Raw genomic sequence first — 17070 nt, 5'->3', positions numbered from 1 at the left:
TATTTGGAAAAAGCCCAGCATTTTTAAGGCCCTGTCAAGCCGTCACTGGCATGAGGAAGCATATAACATACTACACAAGCAAAACAGCTCACTGAGCCCGCAGTTACTCATCTGCGAAGCCCTCTCCTCCCTTCCCTACAGGACTCACCGCCGGGACAAGTAGGGGCTCCGCCTCTTAGTGTTGCCATGGTAACTGGTCGCCTAACAAACAAGCAGGACAAGAGGGGAAATGTCGACCAAGTTTCAAAAATACATCTTTAGTACTTGGATTGTGGATCTGTCTTTTTTTGTTGTCTTTAAGAAAAAAAGTTTTAGCAATAATTTCTATAGAATGAGAGACAAAAAGACAAACAACTATCTTAACCAGTCATTAGTAGACAAAATGCTCTATTCAGGGCGGCCCTAATGCTTTTGGCTCAAGAAAACACAGCAGAGTCTTGCCTATTGGCTTCTGGGACCATAAGGAGCGTGCATGGGAGGTGGGCGGGGGCCACCCTGGGGAGGGACCCCCAGGGCTGAGTCTGTGTCCTTCTATCAGCAAGCGTTTCCTACAGAGCAGCCGTCCACAGGTGTTGGTACACTTCTCCTGTGGGCAGAGCAGACTCAAACTTAGGTTTTACTTCCCTGAGAAACAGAACGGCACTTGGGCGCCTTCATGCCGTCCTTAGTGGCCAGCACTGAAACAACAGGTTTCTCAGTCTTCACGCAAGAAAGAGTCCACACCAAACTGGACATGGCATTTCAGTAAATGTAAACACATTTTAGTGAGTTTTCACATTATCGTCAGGGTCTACAGAAGACCCTGAATATCATTCTTCCTTTTGGAAAAAGCTCATCTGTCAATTAAATGGAGCTGATTTTCTACAAATGTTTTCCTCAGGTGTGGGACTGAAGCCCCAATTTCCACATTCCTCAAAAGAAGAAGTAGGGGTTCAGTCAGCTGTTTTCCAAGTCGAGTATTTACAATGAAGCAACGTCTCTGGTCTTGGCGTTCTCACTCTTGGATGGAGGAGTGGCGGATGGGCCTGTGGAAATCCTCGGGGCTGCTGATGTGCTCGGGTAAGTCGTAGCCTCTCAGGAAATGTCCACTGTTTTGCTGAGCAAAATAATACAGCTGTCTGGCTAGCAGAGGTTCGACCTTTAGTGAAAGATTGAAAAAAGATGTTACTGAGCTCTTTTTTCTAACATCCTGCAATAACCCTCCATATCTAAGTATACAGTCAAGTCTAAAGTTAGGTGCTATGACTCATCAAAACACGTCATACTGGGAGCCTTCTGGAGAACTGATTTTTTGTGAGTCCTTACATACACCAACCTATAAACAGAATATACTTAATTCTGAGTTTCAGTTGAAGGGAAAGGTAAAGATGGTACTTGTAAACCAACTGCCGCTTGAAATTTACGTTAAACTAGTACTGAATGAAGCAAATCGGATAAAACGACCAAGTTAAAGGTAAATTTAAGGTAATCGGGTAATTTAGGCCGATGGATTTATTTTTCCACATCTGCAGTTTGACAGGGATGAGGGGCTCAGTGATTTACTATTCATGGATGACCTGGTAACCTGTATATTTCTAAACCAAAGATAAAAGAAAGAAAAAAAGAAAGAAGCAAAACCAAACAACAGCAAAACTGCTACTGTGGAAAAAGAGAAGTTAACTGACCCAAGATTCCTCTAGTTTGGTTATTAGTGTGGACCACATTCACCAGAAAGTATCCAACATTCAGCTTTTCCTGAACTTGCAGCATCTAAGAGATCCGAATGCTTTCAGCCAATCGATTGTGCTATTAAAGTGAGCCTTTATGTTATTTGACATAAAATGACTTAAGCATAACTCATTTGAGGTAACTGAAGTAAATTAAATCCATAATAAAAGGAGCAGGACTTCTGGGTGCACACGCGTCCATCCTCCATCAACTCGGGCTCATGGTCCCAGCTGGGGCTACGTCCTCACCAACCCAGGCCGGTGTGTCCAAGCCCTGAGACTCAGACACAAGGGCTCACCACTGCCTTCAGAGATGTTACTCACCAGGACCGAGACTATTTAGCCCTTTGACAGTTGTTAACAAGAATCAGTTGTTATATCAATAAATCTATTGATCACTGGAGAGAATCCATGAGAAAACTCTAAAGTTTATGGGGACTATATTTCTGTTTATTGGTTGATTGTTTTTGATTTTATAATCAAGAAGCAGGGGGTGTGTGTTTAAGATTAGATAGTGTTTTATTTCAGATTTCAATAAGGAACATTATTAGATGTACCACAGTGTTCATTGCAGCTCTATTTACAATAGCCAGGACATGGAAGCAACCTAAGTGTCCATCGCCAGATGAATGGATAAAGAAGATGTGGCACATATATACAATGGAATATTACTCAGCCATAAGAAAAAACGAAATTGAGTTATTTGTAGTGAGGTGGATGGACCTAGAGTCTGTCATACAGAGTGAAATAAGTCAGAAAGAGAAAAACAAATACCGTACGCTAACACATATATATGGAATCTAAAATAAAAATGGTGCTGATGAACCTAGGGGCAGGACAGGAATAAAGATGTAGACGTAGAGAATGGACTTGAGCACACAGGGAGGGGGAAGGGTAAGCTGGGATGAAGTGAGAGAGTAGCATGGACATATGTACACTACCAAACGTAAAATAGATAGCTAGTGGGAAGCAGCCGCATAGCACAGGGAGATCAGCTCGGTGCTTTGAGACCACCTAGAGGGGTGGGATAGGGAGGGTGGGAGGGAGACGCAAGAGGGAGGGGATATGGGGATGTATGTATACGTATAGCTGATTCACTTTGTTATACAGCAGAAACTAACACACCATTGTAAAGCAATTATACTCCAATAAAGATGTTTTAAAAAAATAAAATAAAATCTGACTTGAATTCTGTTATTATTTGATGTAACTTTTTATCTGTTGCTGCTCATTACCTGGGCCCATTAATAACCCTCGCGGGTATGTAGCAATACAGAGTCTTCAAATTCAAAAATCTTAAGTATTCAAAACTCTGTTTTCTGTGGCAAATTAACGCTACATGTTATCTATCTAACCCTTTTTCTTTCCTTTTCTGTGAAAGATGTTTACTTTGCACAGGTGAATGCATCTTAAGCTCTGCTGGAGAACATGACTGTGGCCTGAGCTACTTGAAGTCCTTGCGAGATTTCACGCCTCCAAATAGCACATGGCCCTTGGTTTCCAAAAATTAAATAGTTTCTAAAAATCCAGAGATAAAAGAGGATTTGGGGGGACATTTGGAGGGGGCCTACAAAATACTCAAGTCAGTGGACAGCTTCCCATTTGGGAAAAGCTTCCCATTCAAGTGAAGATCAGCTGGATGGCATTTTAAAAGCAATATTAAACGTGAAGAATTTTAAAGGGCGACTTTTAGCATCATCCCTTTAAAACCCTATAAAATGGGAATATGACAATTTCCTTGAAAAATAAAAAAGACGGGACGGGTGCCACCCAGGGCTGGAGGTCACCCCAGCGGCGATGAGCAGATGTCCAGGGCTGGGAGGCACATGGTCCTTGGGCTGCACCCCTGCACCACTCCCTGGACACCTTCCCTCCCTCCATCCCCCCCTGCCCAGGTCCCTGGACACTTACTTCTCATCTGAACTGCTCTAAATGGGGCCCTGCCCCTGACGAAGGTCAGGGAAACTCAAACACCCGAAGGGGACTGGACACTCACGTGAGCAGTAATGAGCTTCCGTTGCCTCTGGGGATCTGGAAACTCTTCCCCGAAGCACAGCGTCACCTGGAACCTTGGCAGAGGCCGGCCGTGGTGAGCAAAGGCTTGGAGCTCTGCAGAGACCGCGAGAGAAACCGCTCAGAAGGCCGAGCGCGGACGCAGGCTGGGGAGGGAGCCCACGCTGACGTGGAGGCCAGAGCAGGGGTGAGAGTGGGAGCAGACGCAGGGGCGCACACGCGTGTTCACGCGGGTCTCTCGCGAGGCCCCGCCTCCACTTCAAGGGGGCCACGCCCTAAGAGGGGCAACCTTGCTCTGCAGCCTTGGACCCAGAGGAGGCGAAGGCAGCAGGAAGGGGTGAAGGAGGAAGAAAAGGAAATGGAGCCAAAAGAGTCACTCACACAAGGAGAAATCTGCTTTTAAAATCAGACTTTTCTGACTTGACCCAGGATGACTTAAGACCCTCATCGCAGAGCTGCTGAGCCCTGCAGCCCGCGGTCCACGTGACTCGGGCACCGCGGAATCTGGGAGGCGGAGCCCATCAGGGGCAGCCGTGGCTTTGAGGTGGGGGGCGGCGCTGGAGGAAGCGCCGGGCCCACCTTTGTGGACGCGTGTCCCGAAGGCGCCTGCGCTCACCCAGACTGGGACGCCGTCCCCGCCCACCCTCAGGCCTCCGGCTGTCCTGCTTGTCGGCTAGGGTCAAAGGTCAGGTCCCCAGAAGAAGCGCGCTCACGCAGGCGCTAGCCCGTCTGCAGAGCTGCGGCTGCCGCCTTGTCGGACGTGAGCCGCTGCGCGGCGGGGCTGTCCCCAGCAGCCTGCGGGTCCTGAATGGGTGGATGTCAAAGATTTCCACTGTTCTCTTCAACCGAAGAAAAGTTTCTAGCTCACTCACTGGACCATTTGACTTCCTGCTTTTTTTTCTTCCAGAATTCAAATCAAACCTAACCGACTTCGGCAGAACGTGTGCAAAGCCTCCCCAGTGCGAGGTGGGAGGTGACACCCACGCCTGCCGCGTTGGCACAGTTCTCTGAAAAAGTCGGCCGAGATGCCTGGTAGCTCGAGAATGTTCGCGGGAATCCGCGACTGTGGGGCTGGTCTGCACAGCTGCAGCTTTTGAGTTCACAGTTTCCTCCTTGAACCTCAGTAAACACTTCAAGATAAGAGGTTGCACTGGGCACAGAGCACAGCCCTGGGTCACAGAGGAAGGAGCCAAACCGAAGCAGCTCTTGGTCGCAGACAAACATGAGCGGGCGCGCCGCCCCAGGAGGCCGACCGTCGGCGTCCCGCCTGCCAGAGAAGCAGGCCCCTTCCCTGGATGAAGCCCCCGGCCCAGCCTATCTTCTGCATCCAAGACCCAGGGCCTCGGAGGAGATCCGAAGCCAGGGCTCTTTCAGACCCCAGAGGTGCGGCCCTCGGCCCCTCCTTGGAGCTGCCCTCCGTCCACATGCGGGGCCCCAGGATGGACAGAACAGTCCGCTCGGAGGCAGCTCGCAGCTTGGGTCGGGGCGGGGGGGCCACCTGGAGACCAGAGCCTCAGCTCTCCCTCTTCCTCCCGTTTCGCCTCTGGGGGAGGGTGAGTCATCCAGGGACATGTTTGTTTGGGGCAGCAAAAGAGCATTTGGAGGAGCCCAAGCAAATGTGGGCCACTTGAACCCCAAAGGCTGAGCGAGTGTCTTTGGTGGTGGAGCACACAGGTGCTTTGTGCTTCGCGTGAACTGAATCAAGCAGCAGCTTCAGGGAAAGGAGAGGCCCGTGAAAGCCCAAAGACACAGGGTGTTTCTGAGGAGGCGCTTGTACAAGAAGAGTTAAGAATGAGGTCGAGGAAGGACGGGCAGTAGCCAGCAGGGAGAACCGCTTCTCCGTCCAGAAGCAGCATTGTGAATGGGAACAGCTAAGTGGAAACTCTGGACTCCCTTCCACCAGAAGGTGGCCGAAGGCCTCACAAAAGCCAGCCCAGGGCTGATTTAATTGTCATGAAATCAAAACTAGGAAAACAAAACCTACTGGTTCTGGAAAATGTGATTTGAAACCTAGAAACAGTTCAAAGCTGTCTCATAATTTCCGCTCTGCAAAATCAGTTCTACACACTCGGCCGTGGTCCCACCTGCTGGAAAGCATCTGCTCAGGGCTGATACATCTCACAACCACGGACACTCACAATATACTTATAACCTTACGATTTTTCTAGGAACCTTAGAAGAGCTGAAACATCAACAGATATGCTTGCTGAGAACACACTTGCCAGTAACATATGAACCTTATTAGCTGGTGAGTATTGGATGAATCCCAGCATTTCAAGACCTCAGCCTGAACCACAGCCCCCGACAACCTCCCCTTCTCCACAACCCTCTGCTGATGGGGTGGCAGGTGGACCAACAGGAGACCTGCTCTGGGATCGTGCCCAGCGGGCTCAGGGGTTCACAGAAGGAAGACCTGCTGGGAGCGGCCTTTGACCCCTGTGGCAGGCGTGCCGTCGCCAGCTCCGCCCTCCCCAAGCCTCACAGGTAGGGCCCGTTCCGGCAGACACGCGCCACCTCACCTGATAAGAACTGCTGCGTGTCAAAGAGCTTGCAGGCCTGGTCTCTCTCCAGCTTGTTCGGCCGGTCGCTGCACAGCGCCAGGGGCCCGTCCCAGTAGACCCTGCTCTGGCACAGCCTCTTGGCGTAAAGCCCGTCGGGGGCCATCCAGAGGACCACGCCCCTTTCCAGGTGGCTCAGCAGCTTCTCGATGTTCTTCCTCTGGCCGTTGTCCTCCGGGTAGGGAAAGAGGACCTGGTCCAGGCTGCTGGCGTCGTAGGTGTGGGCGTGGGAGAGCCGGCAGCCTTCGGGGCTGGATGTGGTCAGCTCTTTCACCAGGACTTCCCGGTAGTACAGGCAGATGTGGAGCCGGCAGTCTGCAAACACAGACCCGTCGGGGTCAGTGCTAAGGAGCCAAGGTGCTGGTACCCACCAGGATGCCAAATGACTGCCCAGAGCAAAGTGTCCTTGGTGGGACGCTTGTAAGAAGGGGCCTGGGGGACGGACGTTGCAAGGCCTTACGTCCCTCCTGGAGACTCACCCCACGGTGGAGAAGTTCTGTACGAGTCTGTGTAATGTCCTCTAGCTCAGCATTTTCCAAATGCATGGGACATGGATTTTGGGGGGGGAGAGCACAATAGTGGTGCTGACAACACTTAGGTCTAATACGGTGAGTCACGTGCCACCGAACAAAAGTTCATTTTAAACACAGCGATCAGTTTTGATTTTGGAAGAAGTAAACCCTAAGTTTAAATAATTTCTAGTAGCAAAAAGAGTACAATGGTGTTTCAGAAAAAAAAGCAAATATGTCCACATATCCAAAACTACCCTAAAATATCAATATGATACGAGTTACAGAAAAAAAATTATACACGTCCAAGCACGCATTGAAGCTTTGGGAAGGATAAGCCTTGACAGTGCTGATCTCTGGGTGGTGGGACTATGACGTTTCTATTTTCCATTTTTTGCTTTTCTGATTTTTAAATTATTTTTGCACTGTGTACGTACTACATGCATAATAAAAATACCTCGTGAGGGAAACGTCCCAAGCGTAAAGTCCGCTGAGACCCACTTCTCTTTGTGTTTGAGTTTGAGGCTGGCTCTAGAACTGTGCTTCTCAAACACTAAACAAGATGAACTCATTTTTGAAACTTTGCTGATTTTAGAACCTTCTTTAAAATGCGACCCATGGGCTGAAAGGACCAAGCCAGGTTTGCCAAGGGCCACTGACCTGAAGTGCCAAAGGGCTTCCCGAGAGGCAACAGCTCCCACGGTAACTGCGGGGTTCAAATGTGAGCGGGTGGCAGTCCTCTGATAAACGGGCAAGGCTGGTAATTAGTCTGTACTGCGCACACCCAGAGAAACCCACAAAAGCCTCTCATCCCTTAAGGGCAGGTTTTGAGACTCAGACAACCCACATCACTGCCTCAAGCCTCCTCTGTGACTCCTGCCGCTGTGAACCCCGAGGAGTGGGTGTCGGCCACTCGAGGTTTCATTTCACTGAGCGTCATCAGAAATCACGAGGTCACAGGGATATAAATAGCTGTTTATTTCCTACTCTTCAGGCACCCACACAAGACTTATGTGCTCAAGAAAAGGGTTTGACAGTTCCTAAAAACAAACAGGCCTTTCTGCTCAGAAACCTCTCCTCCCTCCACTGTCCAGGAGCATCTAAGAAGAAAGGCAGCAAGCTTCCTTCAGAATCTCAGAACCAAAAGGAACCCAACAGTGGGCCAGCTCCCCTGGGTGCAAGGAAGGGCCCCCAGCTCTCCTCTCCTGAAACCTTGAGAATTCAGCTTATGTTTTCTGTCGCTGATTTTCAAAGAGGCCAGGGGGCAAGGTGAGAATTCTGAAGCTTAAGCTATCCATTTTTAATATATGCAAATCTCATTTTAAAACAATCAAAACATTATCTAAAAAATAAATATACATACACTACACGTGCTCAGTAAACCTCGAGGTGTCTTCCTTAAAACAGGCGAGACCGCTGAGGTATGGGGATTCCTCTAGAGAAGAGACTCTAAAAGCCAGATCTGATGTGTATTTGTTTGCAAGACATGTCATGTTCAGAGGAGAGCAAGATGCTCCTCACTTAGGCACCAAACGTGACGAGGAGAAAGAACCCAGAACTCGCGTCCCGGGAAGCCGATGGGGCCAACTGTTTGCTTGCGGCTAAGCCTGCAAGGATGATGAGCTTTCCAAAACGAGCAGCCCCTGCGCTGCTGCAAGAAGCTCACTGCGTCACGGGGGTGCTGGCTGAAGAGGGGACCTCGGTAAACGGAACGGGAGTGTCTGCACATTCCTGGACAGTCAGACGCCAGTGCAGAGCTTAGAATGACTCAGTTCAGACCAGCCTGCAGAAGTGGATCAGGGTCGGAAGCCGGCCTCTCGGTGCTAACTTTGCTAACCTCGTTCTCGCAGCTGGGAGTCAGAGGTGCTCACCCGCTCCAGGCCCCAGCGGTGCTCACCAACCCCACGAATCCACCCAAAGGTGAGGGGACCCTCACAGACGCCGCCTCCGGGGAGCCCCACTCACCTGAGAGGGCCAAGGCTTCGGCAGACCTTATGCTTGGCTCTATGGGGATCCCGGGGGCCTGGGACTCGGGCGGGGCACAAGCATAAAAGGTTCCTGTCACCTGGCAACCTGCATTTGCAAATAAAAATCAGATGCGGCCTAAACAGAGTCCATCCGAGGCAGAGGGGGAGGAGGCGGCTCCCTGAGGGGGGCCCGCCGACCCCCCGGGGTGCACCAGCCCGGTAGGGGAGGGCCTGGGCCCTCGAGAGGCAAGGAGGCTGAGGTCCAGCCGGGAAAACCAAGGCTGAAGGAGGGAGGAGCCTTTTCACAGCCGGAGGGAAATTGGAGTCGCCCTCTGTCATTTTCTTCCTCCCTCCCTCCCTCCCTTCTTTCCTTCCTTGCTTTTTTTGTTAGTTATCACCTCCAGCGCCTCACATCATTACGTGTGTGTGCGCGTGCGCCCGCGCTGAGAACATTTCAGACCTACTTTCCTAGCGACCTTCAACACAGCAGAGCATTGCTAACTGTGCCGCCAGGCTGAAGCCCCAGAACTTATTCATCTCCTGACTGGAAGTCTGTGCCCTTTGACCAACGTTCCTCCGTCACTGATACGCAGGGTAACTGAGGCTCAGAGAGACAGCGTGATTCACCCCTGTTCACACAGCAAGTTCGCGGCAGAGCTGTGAGCCCAGGTCTCTCTACGTGAGATCTGACGCCCAGGAGCCGGATCGAAACCCTGCACGTGGCTTTGTCCCCATTCCCTTCGTCGCTGCTTCTGGCATCAGGAGGGGCTGAGCCATGTCCCCGGCTGGCACAGCTGCCGTGTGTTGTGTTAAACGTCAGCAGAGAAAGAGTATGTGGTAGAACCTCGTTGTGCTGGCGTGTCACTTAATGTCACTTATGCTTCAAGATATGTCCACCAGTCTATCCTCTCACAGCTCTAGGCATTGCCTCTTCACCAGGGTCACTAGTTCAGCAGAGCTCATGCCCTGGACCCGGGTCTGAATTCCAGAAACCCGTCCAACGTCAGCTGATTCCCCCACTACAGTACGGAAAACAAACCTTCACTGCAAATCACTCTTGAGAAGCTAATAAAACCAAATTCTCAGCTTTTTTGTAAACATGCCACTCAGTACAAATCTTAAATAATGGCATACGTCTTCAATCCCACAAGCCAAGAGTGACCCGGACCTGGCTGGAAAAAGGAGAAAATACTCCTAGAACACACGAAACCATCTGCGTGTTGACTGGTCTCGGAATTTCTATTTAAATAACAGCTCAAAAGTCCTGAAAGCTTGTGCTTTGCTGCACGAACGTACTGTGTGAAATTTTCTCTGCACTTAGCAAATCAGTGCTTTCTCTGAGAGATCTCATCCTGACGTCTGGGGAAGGCCTCCGGGGGACCACGTCTAATCTAGTCCAGCACCAGCCGGGCACCTTTTGTGGAGACCTTTTATGTTTTCTTCACAGTATTTACTCATCCCCTTCTTACTGTCACCTCTAATCCCAGCAACAACTGCCGTGGGCACACCACTGCTTGAGAGAAATCCACCAGCGCAATAATCTCCTGGTGTCCCTGTGGAGGGGTGCCTGGGCTCAGCTGCAGGACGCTGACTTCACAGAAGTGTAGACAGAGACAGTCAGCATTAAGGGACAGTCTAGTCTTCTCTGGAAGGACTGACAAAACCGACTACTTTTTGCCCAAGATTAAAAATAAACTTTAAGATTATTCAGGAAGGAAGAAACACGTTCACTTATTAAGTAGCTAATTTAAAACATATAGCCAACCAGTCTGAAACCTGACATCTGTGTCCTACGTGGCCGGGCTCTGGAGCTAGGGGATCTGGAGTTGAACCCAGCCCCTCACTCTCACCGAGTAGCTTTGGGCACGTTGCTTACATTCCGTGAGCGAATCCCTATACAAAACAGGGCAGTTTTCAGGGGCCTGGCCAGACCCCTGCAATGCTTAAAGAAGGCTCCACGAGGCATCCCCGAGCCTGGGCCCCGGCACACAGCAGAGCAGGCGTCAGTGAAGCCTGGGTGTCCTCCTCTGGGGACCTCTTCCCTCCTTCACTGCACGCGCGGCCTTTCCTAGCGGCTCGGAGGAGGCGAGAGCCGTGGGATGGCACAGGGGACAGACCAGGCGCGGCCAGGCCCTCTGGCCACAGGAACTGCCCCAGCGCCCTCCTTACCGTTTTCACAGGCTGGGCCTTGCCAGTGGTGGCTGCGAGGCCCGAAGGTCACAGGACACTGATACGGGGTCTCCGGGTGGGGCTGATCAGGGACGAACTCTCTCCAGCCTCGGTCGTGGGGCGGAATCATGTAGGTGTGAGCCTGCTGGAGGGGCCAGAGGGGAGCTGGGGGGAGAGCGACCAGCCCGGGGATGGCCTTGGGGAGCCCCCAGACTCCTCGGGAGCTCTCTTATCTTCCTAAGAGGCTTGGTGGAAACCCGCCATGAAGAACCAAAAGGCACAATGGAGACAGTGTTGTAAAGTGATGATTTATGTGAGGCTTCATCATATGGGTAAACCTGGCACCAAAGTACCGCAGGGAAATGTGCCTTCCTTTACCAGCAAAGTGAATGAAACAGAGCTGTGATTCACATCAGAAGCGTCTGCAGGGATCAGCTGCCCTGCGGTTTCACATGATAAAGCCCTGCTCCCAAAACCTTGGACTCTAAGGTCGGTTTCCCAGATTTCAGAGTCTAACCGACAGGCAGACACCCCCACCCTCCCCTCCCTAACTCCAAACCAGCAACACCAGGTGGAAACTGAGACGTTCATCCAATGGCCCGGGATTTGGTTTGGCAGATTGACAAACAGCAAAAACGGAGTTCTGCTGCTTTGTCTGCAGGTCTTTCCCGTTGTGCGGGATCTGGCTCAGGTGGCCTCACACAGACCCAGCCTCCCCTTCTCGAAGCCCTGCCCCTCCCATACCTGAGCTGGGAGTGAGGAGTAAGGAGCCGGCATGCTGTAGGGGTGGCTCATGGGCATCTGTGGGTCCTCCAGGGTCAGCTGCTTCGCTCCTGAGTGTTTGGGCAAAAGGGAAATGCACAGTGTTGAAAAAGGGAACTGGAAGGGCTTAGAAAAATACCTGAGAGTTTAATTCCTAGAATGCATAACACAGTACTGACAAGTAAGGCGTTTTTCTACAATTTCCTTGGGCAATTATTTATCCAGGCCATTAAACTGGTTCCTACAAGGTCCAATGTATGGAGCACAGTAGAGAAACAGATGAAGCCTGTGTGTGGTGGGCCTTGTGGCATCGAGGGCTCCCCAGCAAGATGTGCGGCTAGTGAGGTCACCTAGCGGTTTGTTTACATTGCAGATTCCCGGGCTCTACTCTGACACACAGGTCAGAATCTTGGAAGGTGGGAATCTGAATTTTAATAAGCACCCCAGTTGACCACGGCGCACTCTAAACGTTGACACTTCTATTACTATGAACGGTAACAATATGTGGATCATGAACGCTTCCCTTCTACAAAATGGCTAATCACGAGAGACTGGTGGATAAGTAAAGCTTCAAACAGCTTTTCCATTTTTGGCTTGGAAATTTGGCCCATATCTTAGTAGAACTACTGGAAAGCACACACACAGGTAGAGACTCGGAGTCTGAGAAATTATTCTGCACTAAAGCCACGAGAATTTCAGTTTATGACCCAGAGAACTTGGGTAAATCGCCTGCTGGGCTTGAATGGGAGGCTGAGGCAGGCAGGCTATAGAAAGCAGCAAACCGAGAAAGGGGCCCTCACAGTGACACGGAGGCGTTAGAGGGTCAGGCGGCCCGAGCCAGGAAGCCCCACCTTTCTTGGCTCCCTCAGGGACGATCCTGTACACTTTGTAGGGGTCGGAGATGTCCAGCTGGCTCCGCTCCACCAGCTCCTCGAAGTCATTGCTCTTGTTCAGAGCACATCGTAAACGTGTCTTCCAGGTAGGAGGGTCCGGCTTGTCGATGCCTTCCCGAAACTTTCCTTTAAATAGCGCCCAAGCCTGGCGGGAAAGAAGAGGGGGGAAAAAGTTAAAATACAGGTCTTTGAAAAAAGAATCTGGGAATTGTATTTCTAAAGGAAAGAATGGTGTCAGGGGCTTCAGATTCACACTGTTGCCCAAAATGTGGGACAGAAAGACAGCAGGTGTTCGTAAAAGGCGGCTGAGATTGGAGGACCCCTGGAAGGGCTCCACCCACAGGGTCTGGAGCGAGTTGGCCTGGAAGTAGGGACAGAGCTCTGGGGTGAGGGGCCACCCACAGAGCACCTCTGGACGTCAGAGGATCTGAGGTATTCTGCAAGCCAGTTCCCTGAGGAAGTCCCCTTCTCCTGCTCTGCCCACTGGTGGTAGGGCTGGGCCCTAATGCGCAGGTCGCTGGGTAAACTGCCCGAGGGGGAAACAGTCAGGACAGGGACACACACACACACAGGGCCAGAGAGAAACCCCCAGAGAGACCCTGAGAGGGAGAAAGAGGAAGGGAGAGAAACCAAAGGGGATGGGGACGGGAGAGAGACCCGAGAAAACTTTCCAGAGAGACCTGGAAAGAGGGAGCCGGACAGAGACAGTGAGACATTGGGAGACACACAGAGGGAAGGACCAGAGAGGAGAGAGAGCTAGGAGAGCGCAGGCCGGAGAGGGAGCGTGAGGAGAGGCAAAACTATTCCGGGAGAGACGGGAGAGAACAGACAACAGTGAGGGGCGCAGTCCAGCACACCCACCGGCGTTCACAGAAGGGGACCCTGAGACACAGACGCGTGTTGATCAAGGGAGGCGAAGAGGGATCCAGAGGTTCACAAAGAGGCTCCGACGGAAGCAGAGGTGCGGCCTTGGACCGCCCCTCTCCCTGGTGGGCGAGCCTCCGGCATCTGACCCTCCGGGACCGCGCGCCCCACACGCTCTGACTTGGGACCCGGCCCTCCCTCTGCGAAGTTACTAGAGAAGCTGAAACCTCTCCTTCTCCCAGGGCTTGGGACGCTGGCCAGCCGGCGCTGCCGGGCGCCCGCGCGTCCCTCCCCGCTGAGAACGGCCGGCCTGCCGGGCGCGGACGGGGCCCCGCCGAGCCGGGTCAGATCGGGAAGCGCGCGGCCCCCGGGCCCTCCCCAGCCCCGCCCCAGCACCTTGAAGAGGGCGGCGTCCTCCTCGCGGTTGTAGTCTTGCTTGCCCGCGTGCTTCCAGGGGATGCGGAAGATGCTCTTCTCCTCGTTCTCCCACACCAGCCCGGGGTACTTGCCGCTGTCGATCTGGTCGATCAGCCACTGGCGGAGCTTCCCGTTGCCGCAGCTCACGGAGCTCATGCCGAACTCGCCGCCTCGGCTGCCGCCCTCCAGGTTCATGTCCAGCGCGCCGGCACAGTCCCCTCGCACGCCCAAGATCCGCTCCTGCACCCGCTCTGCGCTGCGGGGGAGAGGAGGGCCGCCCTCCGGCAATGACCACGAGGCCCCGGAGTCTCCGAGGCGGCGAGGCGCGCGCTACCGAGTCGGGGGCGCCTCGGGTCCCAAGAGAAGGCACCTCTCAGCCGGCCCGGCTGGTGCCCTGGGCGCGCGCCGTCCTGCCGCCTCCCCGGGGGCCGTCCTCCCACCCCACCTTCCGGACTCTCCACTCTTGTCACGCCCCGCAGCCCGCGCGCTGCCCAGACTCGCGGCTCTGGCCTTCGCGCACCCGCCGCCCCCCCAAATCCCGCCGCCACCACGAGCGACACTCTGCGCACTCGTAGTTCCCGCTCCCCCGCCCAGGCCCGAGCCGAGGCCAGTCCATTCCCCGCGCCACTGTCCGTTGCCACTCGTGCCCTCTCCCAAGTCCCCACTCCCTTGGTGGCCCGCCGTGTCTCGCACGCGGGCCCCCCTTCGGGCCGGCGTTCCAGACGCGCGGCGCCGGCAGCTCCCCCGCCGCCTTCTCCGGGACCCGCACTCTTTGCCCCAGGAATACTCTTCTGCCCCTGGGCCCCGGCAGCTGGCGACGATTAGGTGGGCCCCGCGAGCCCCAAGAGGCAGAGAGCGAGCCAGCCTCAGCGAGGAGCGCAGCCTCGTAGCGGGGGATCCCCGCGCGCCGAGCTTCAGCTGGAGCCGGAGGCCGGCCGGGGAGAGCGGAGGCGGGGAGGGTGCCGGGCAGGGCGAGGGGTCGCGGAGCGCGGGGCCCGGAGTGGCCGAAATTTGGAGCGCCTCCTCTTCCACCACCAGCCGGGAAGCCGAGAGCCGGAGGCCGAGGTGAGTTTGAGCCCCTCAAGAAGGAGGAGCAGGAGAAGCAGCCCCGGGGGTACGGAACCGTCCCCCGCGGTTCAGCCTGCCGCCCGGTGTGGGTCCCTTCGACGGCCCCGCTTCGGCCACTCCTGGGCCCCGACGACCTCGTTATCCGACCCGGTCCAGAGCGTGGCCTCCCCGGGCCCGGTCTGGGCCGACCCATGGGCGCTGGGGCCGCGGGAGTGCCCGGCCAAGAGCGGATGGAACGGGCATCGCGGCGCCCTCGAGGGGCGTGCGCCCTGCTGGCGCCGACGCTGGGGTCCCCTGCGCTGCCCTCGAGATGGACCCCGAGACCTCTGGTCTCGCGCCACGTTCGCGGTGGTGCCCGCCTCGCAGCCGTGCTCCTTCCCGACCCAAGTCTTACCTTGCCGCCGACGCGGAGCTGAGGGCAGCGGTGAGTCCCAAGTTCAAGCAGTGAAACTAAGCCTCCGAAGTGCGAAAGAGGAACTTTATAAAGCTTAAAAGCCCCGCTTGGGGCGGGGCCTGGGGCGGGGCGGGGCGAACCGGGGGCGCCTCCTGGCGGGACTCGGGGGCTGCGGGCGCAGAGCTGGGCGCGCGGGGCCGCGCTGGGGACGCACCTCGGGTCGGGCGCACGGGAACCTCAGTCGGGCGGTTTCCTGCCAAGGGCAAGGCGCGAATGGGGACTTGGCCTGCGCGCAGGGACTGCGGGAGGCCCGCCGGTAACTAACGAAAGTTACACTACAGCGGCGCTGTAAGGGCGGGAAGCAGGGGCTGTGCAGGAGCGGCCGTCTGGCGCGAAGGGGGCTTGGCGTAACCAAAGACAGAGGGCTGTCCACATCGAAGACCTGCGGGTAGGTAGGGGCCAGCCTTGGCTCGGCCGCTGTCACCGAGAGCCCCGCCCCTCCGCGGTGTTTAGAGAATATCATACTCATTGAAAAGAAAAAAGGAAATGTCCCAGATCCCTTGAGCTATGAACTGCGGCTCACCCACTGCCCGCATGTTTGAAACGCTCACATACTCGTGCGTCTATTAAACTGGTGAATTGCAGTGACTCAGACAATGCACAGCCCCCGACGTTTTAATTATGGCAACAGGAAAGAACGGGAAGGATCCCCAAGTATCCAAGTGCTTAACCGCTTCTGGGCTTCAGTTCACCTCAAAGTGACATAGTTTTAAGCTTAACCTGGTAAGAAACAATTTACAAGTGGGGTTTTAAATGTCCAGAATAGGAACAATATTTAAGCGGAGTGATTTTACTTAATTTTCCAGGATCTCCTTAATATCAAAATAAACTCCCTGAGCACCTGCCCACTAAACTCCCCCAGAGCATCTTGGATGCTTCAGCATGTTTGTGTAGTCAACAATTTCAGGTAAACCGTCAGATCACTGGTTTCTATATGATTTTAGACCACCACCATCCCAGGTCAACTCGCAACTTTTGAAAAGCTTTTGATTTCACCGATTTCTCAGTTTTTCTTTTAATCTTATATATTGGGCCACTGTCTCCTACCCAAAGAACAAACTAAGTTCAGGCTAGAGCAAAACAGGTGTGAGGTGCAGAGTGGGCATGCTTTTCCTCAAACCAATGACTTTCTCAGAAATTAACAGGATGCCATGGTTTTATTCACTTAAGTAAGTTTTCCATTATCAGAATCTATGTAATAAACAACAGGTTTTTTTTTTTTTCAAAGAAAATTCTGGTCACAGCGGCTTTTCTTCTTCTTTCATGGATTCATTCGTTCAACAAATATTTTTCGAGCACCTCTGCTTATTAGGAACCGTTCTTGGCACCTGGGATACCTCAGTGAACGAAGGGAACATTTTTACACTTTAATCAGTGCTCACCAACAACAGACGGGAGATTGCTAAGAACAAAAATGGCACACTTGAGCTTTTGTACTTTCGCACACGTGTCCTCTGCCCAGACGTCGTTGCTTCAACATTCTCCTCACTCATCCGCTTTCAGACGTTGAAAACCACGTTACCTTGTTTTAAAATGTGATTGCAAACCTTCAACGCCATCTTCTGGTTTACTCATTTGTCATATTGATCTACCAGAAGTGGTATTTTCTCTTTTATGATGAGGTGGATACAAAGAATAGTGTATTTTAATCACTGAAACTCTTGGTGTCCTCACTGGCCCTGGGAAGTGG

At 53.4% G+C, this 17070-nt stretch overlaps 1 protein-coding gene across 2 annotated transcripts; it reads right to left on the bottom strand.

The window, feature by feature from the left end:
• Positions 1 to 598: 598 nt before the first annotated feature.
• IRF4 (interferon regulatory factor 4) lies at positions 599 to 14053 on the bottom strand. Of its 2 annotated transcripts, none has more exons than XM_061194767.1 (8): positions 13838 to 14053; positions 12536 to 12722; positions 11667 to 11755; positions 10923 to 11067; positions 8752 to 8859; positions 6239 to 6592; positions 3703 to 3815; positions 599 to 1138 (listed from the first exon to the last, which is right to left on the bottom strand). In XM_061194767.1, the coding sequence occupies exons 1-8, from the start codon at positions 14051 to 14053 to the stop codon at positions 995 to 997; spliced, it is 1356 nt and encodes a 451-aa protein (XP_061050750.1). In that variant the 3' UTR covers positions 599 to 994. The 2 variants fall into 2 exon arrangements, with proteins under 2 accessions (XP_061050750.1, XP_061050751.1); XM_061194768.1 differs by having other exon boundaries at positions 10923 to 11064.
• Between the last annotated feature and the right edge of the window lie 3017 nt (positions 14054 to 17070).

The sequence above is a fragment of the Eubalaena glacialis genome, chromosome 7, assembly GCF_028564815.1.
Source record: "Eubalaena glacialis isolate mEubGla1 chromosome 7, mEubGla1.1.hap2.+ XY, whole genome shotgun sequence".
Lineage (NCBI taxonomy): Eukaryota > Metazoa > Chordata > Mammalia > Artiodactyla > Balaenidae > Eubalaena > Eubalaena glacialis.
Note: the sequence above shows the minus strand (reverse complement) of the source record. Positions and strands in the feature narration are given on the sequence as shown.

Bases quoted from the DNA above. Each gene is read 5' to 3' on its own strand.
- IRF4 (XM_061194767.1), bottom strand. From the start codon at position 14,053: ATGAACCTGGAGGGCGGCAGCCGAGGCGGCGAGTTCGGCATGAGCTCC. The intron at 11,756-12,535 runs GTGGGGCTTCCT...CCAAACACTCAG, and splicing joins CCCTGAGGGAGCCAAGAAAG to GAGCGAAGCAGCTGACCCTG. The intron at 8,860-10,922 runs GTAAGGAGGGCG...TTGCAAATGCAG, and splicing joins AGGCCCAGCCTGTGAAAACG to GTTGCCAGGTGACAGGAACC.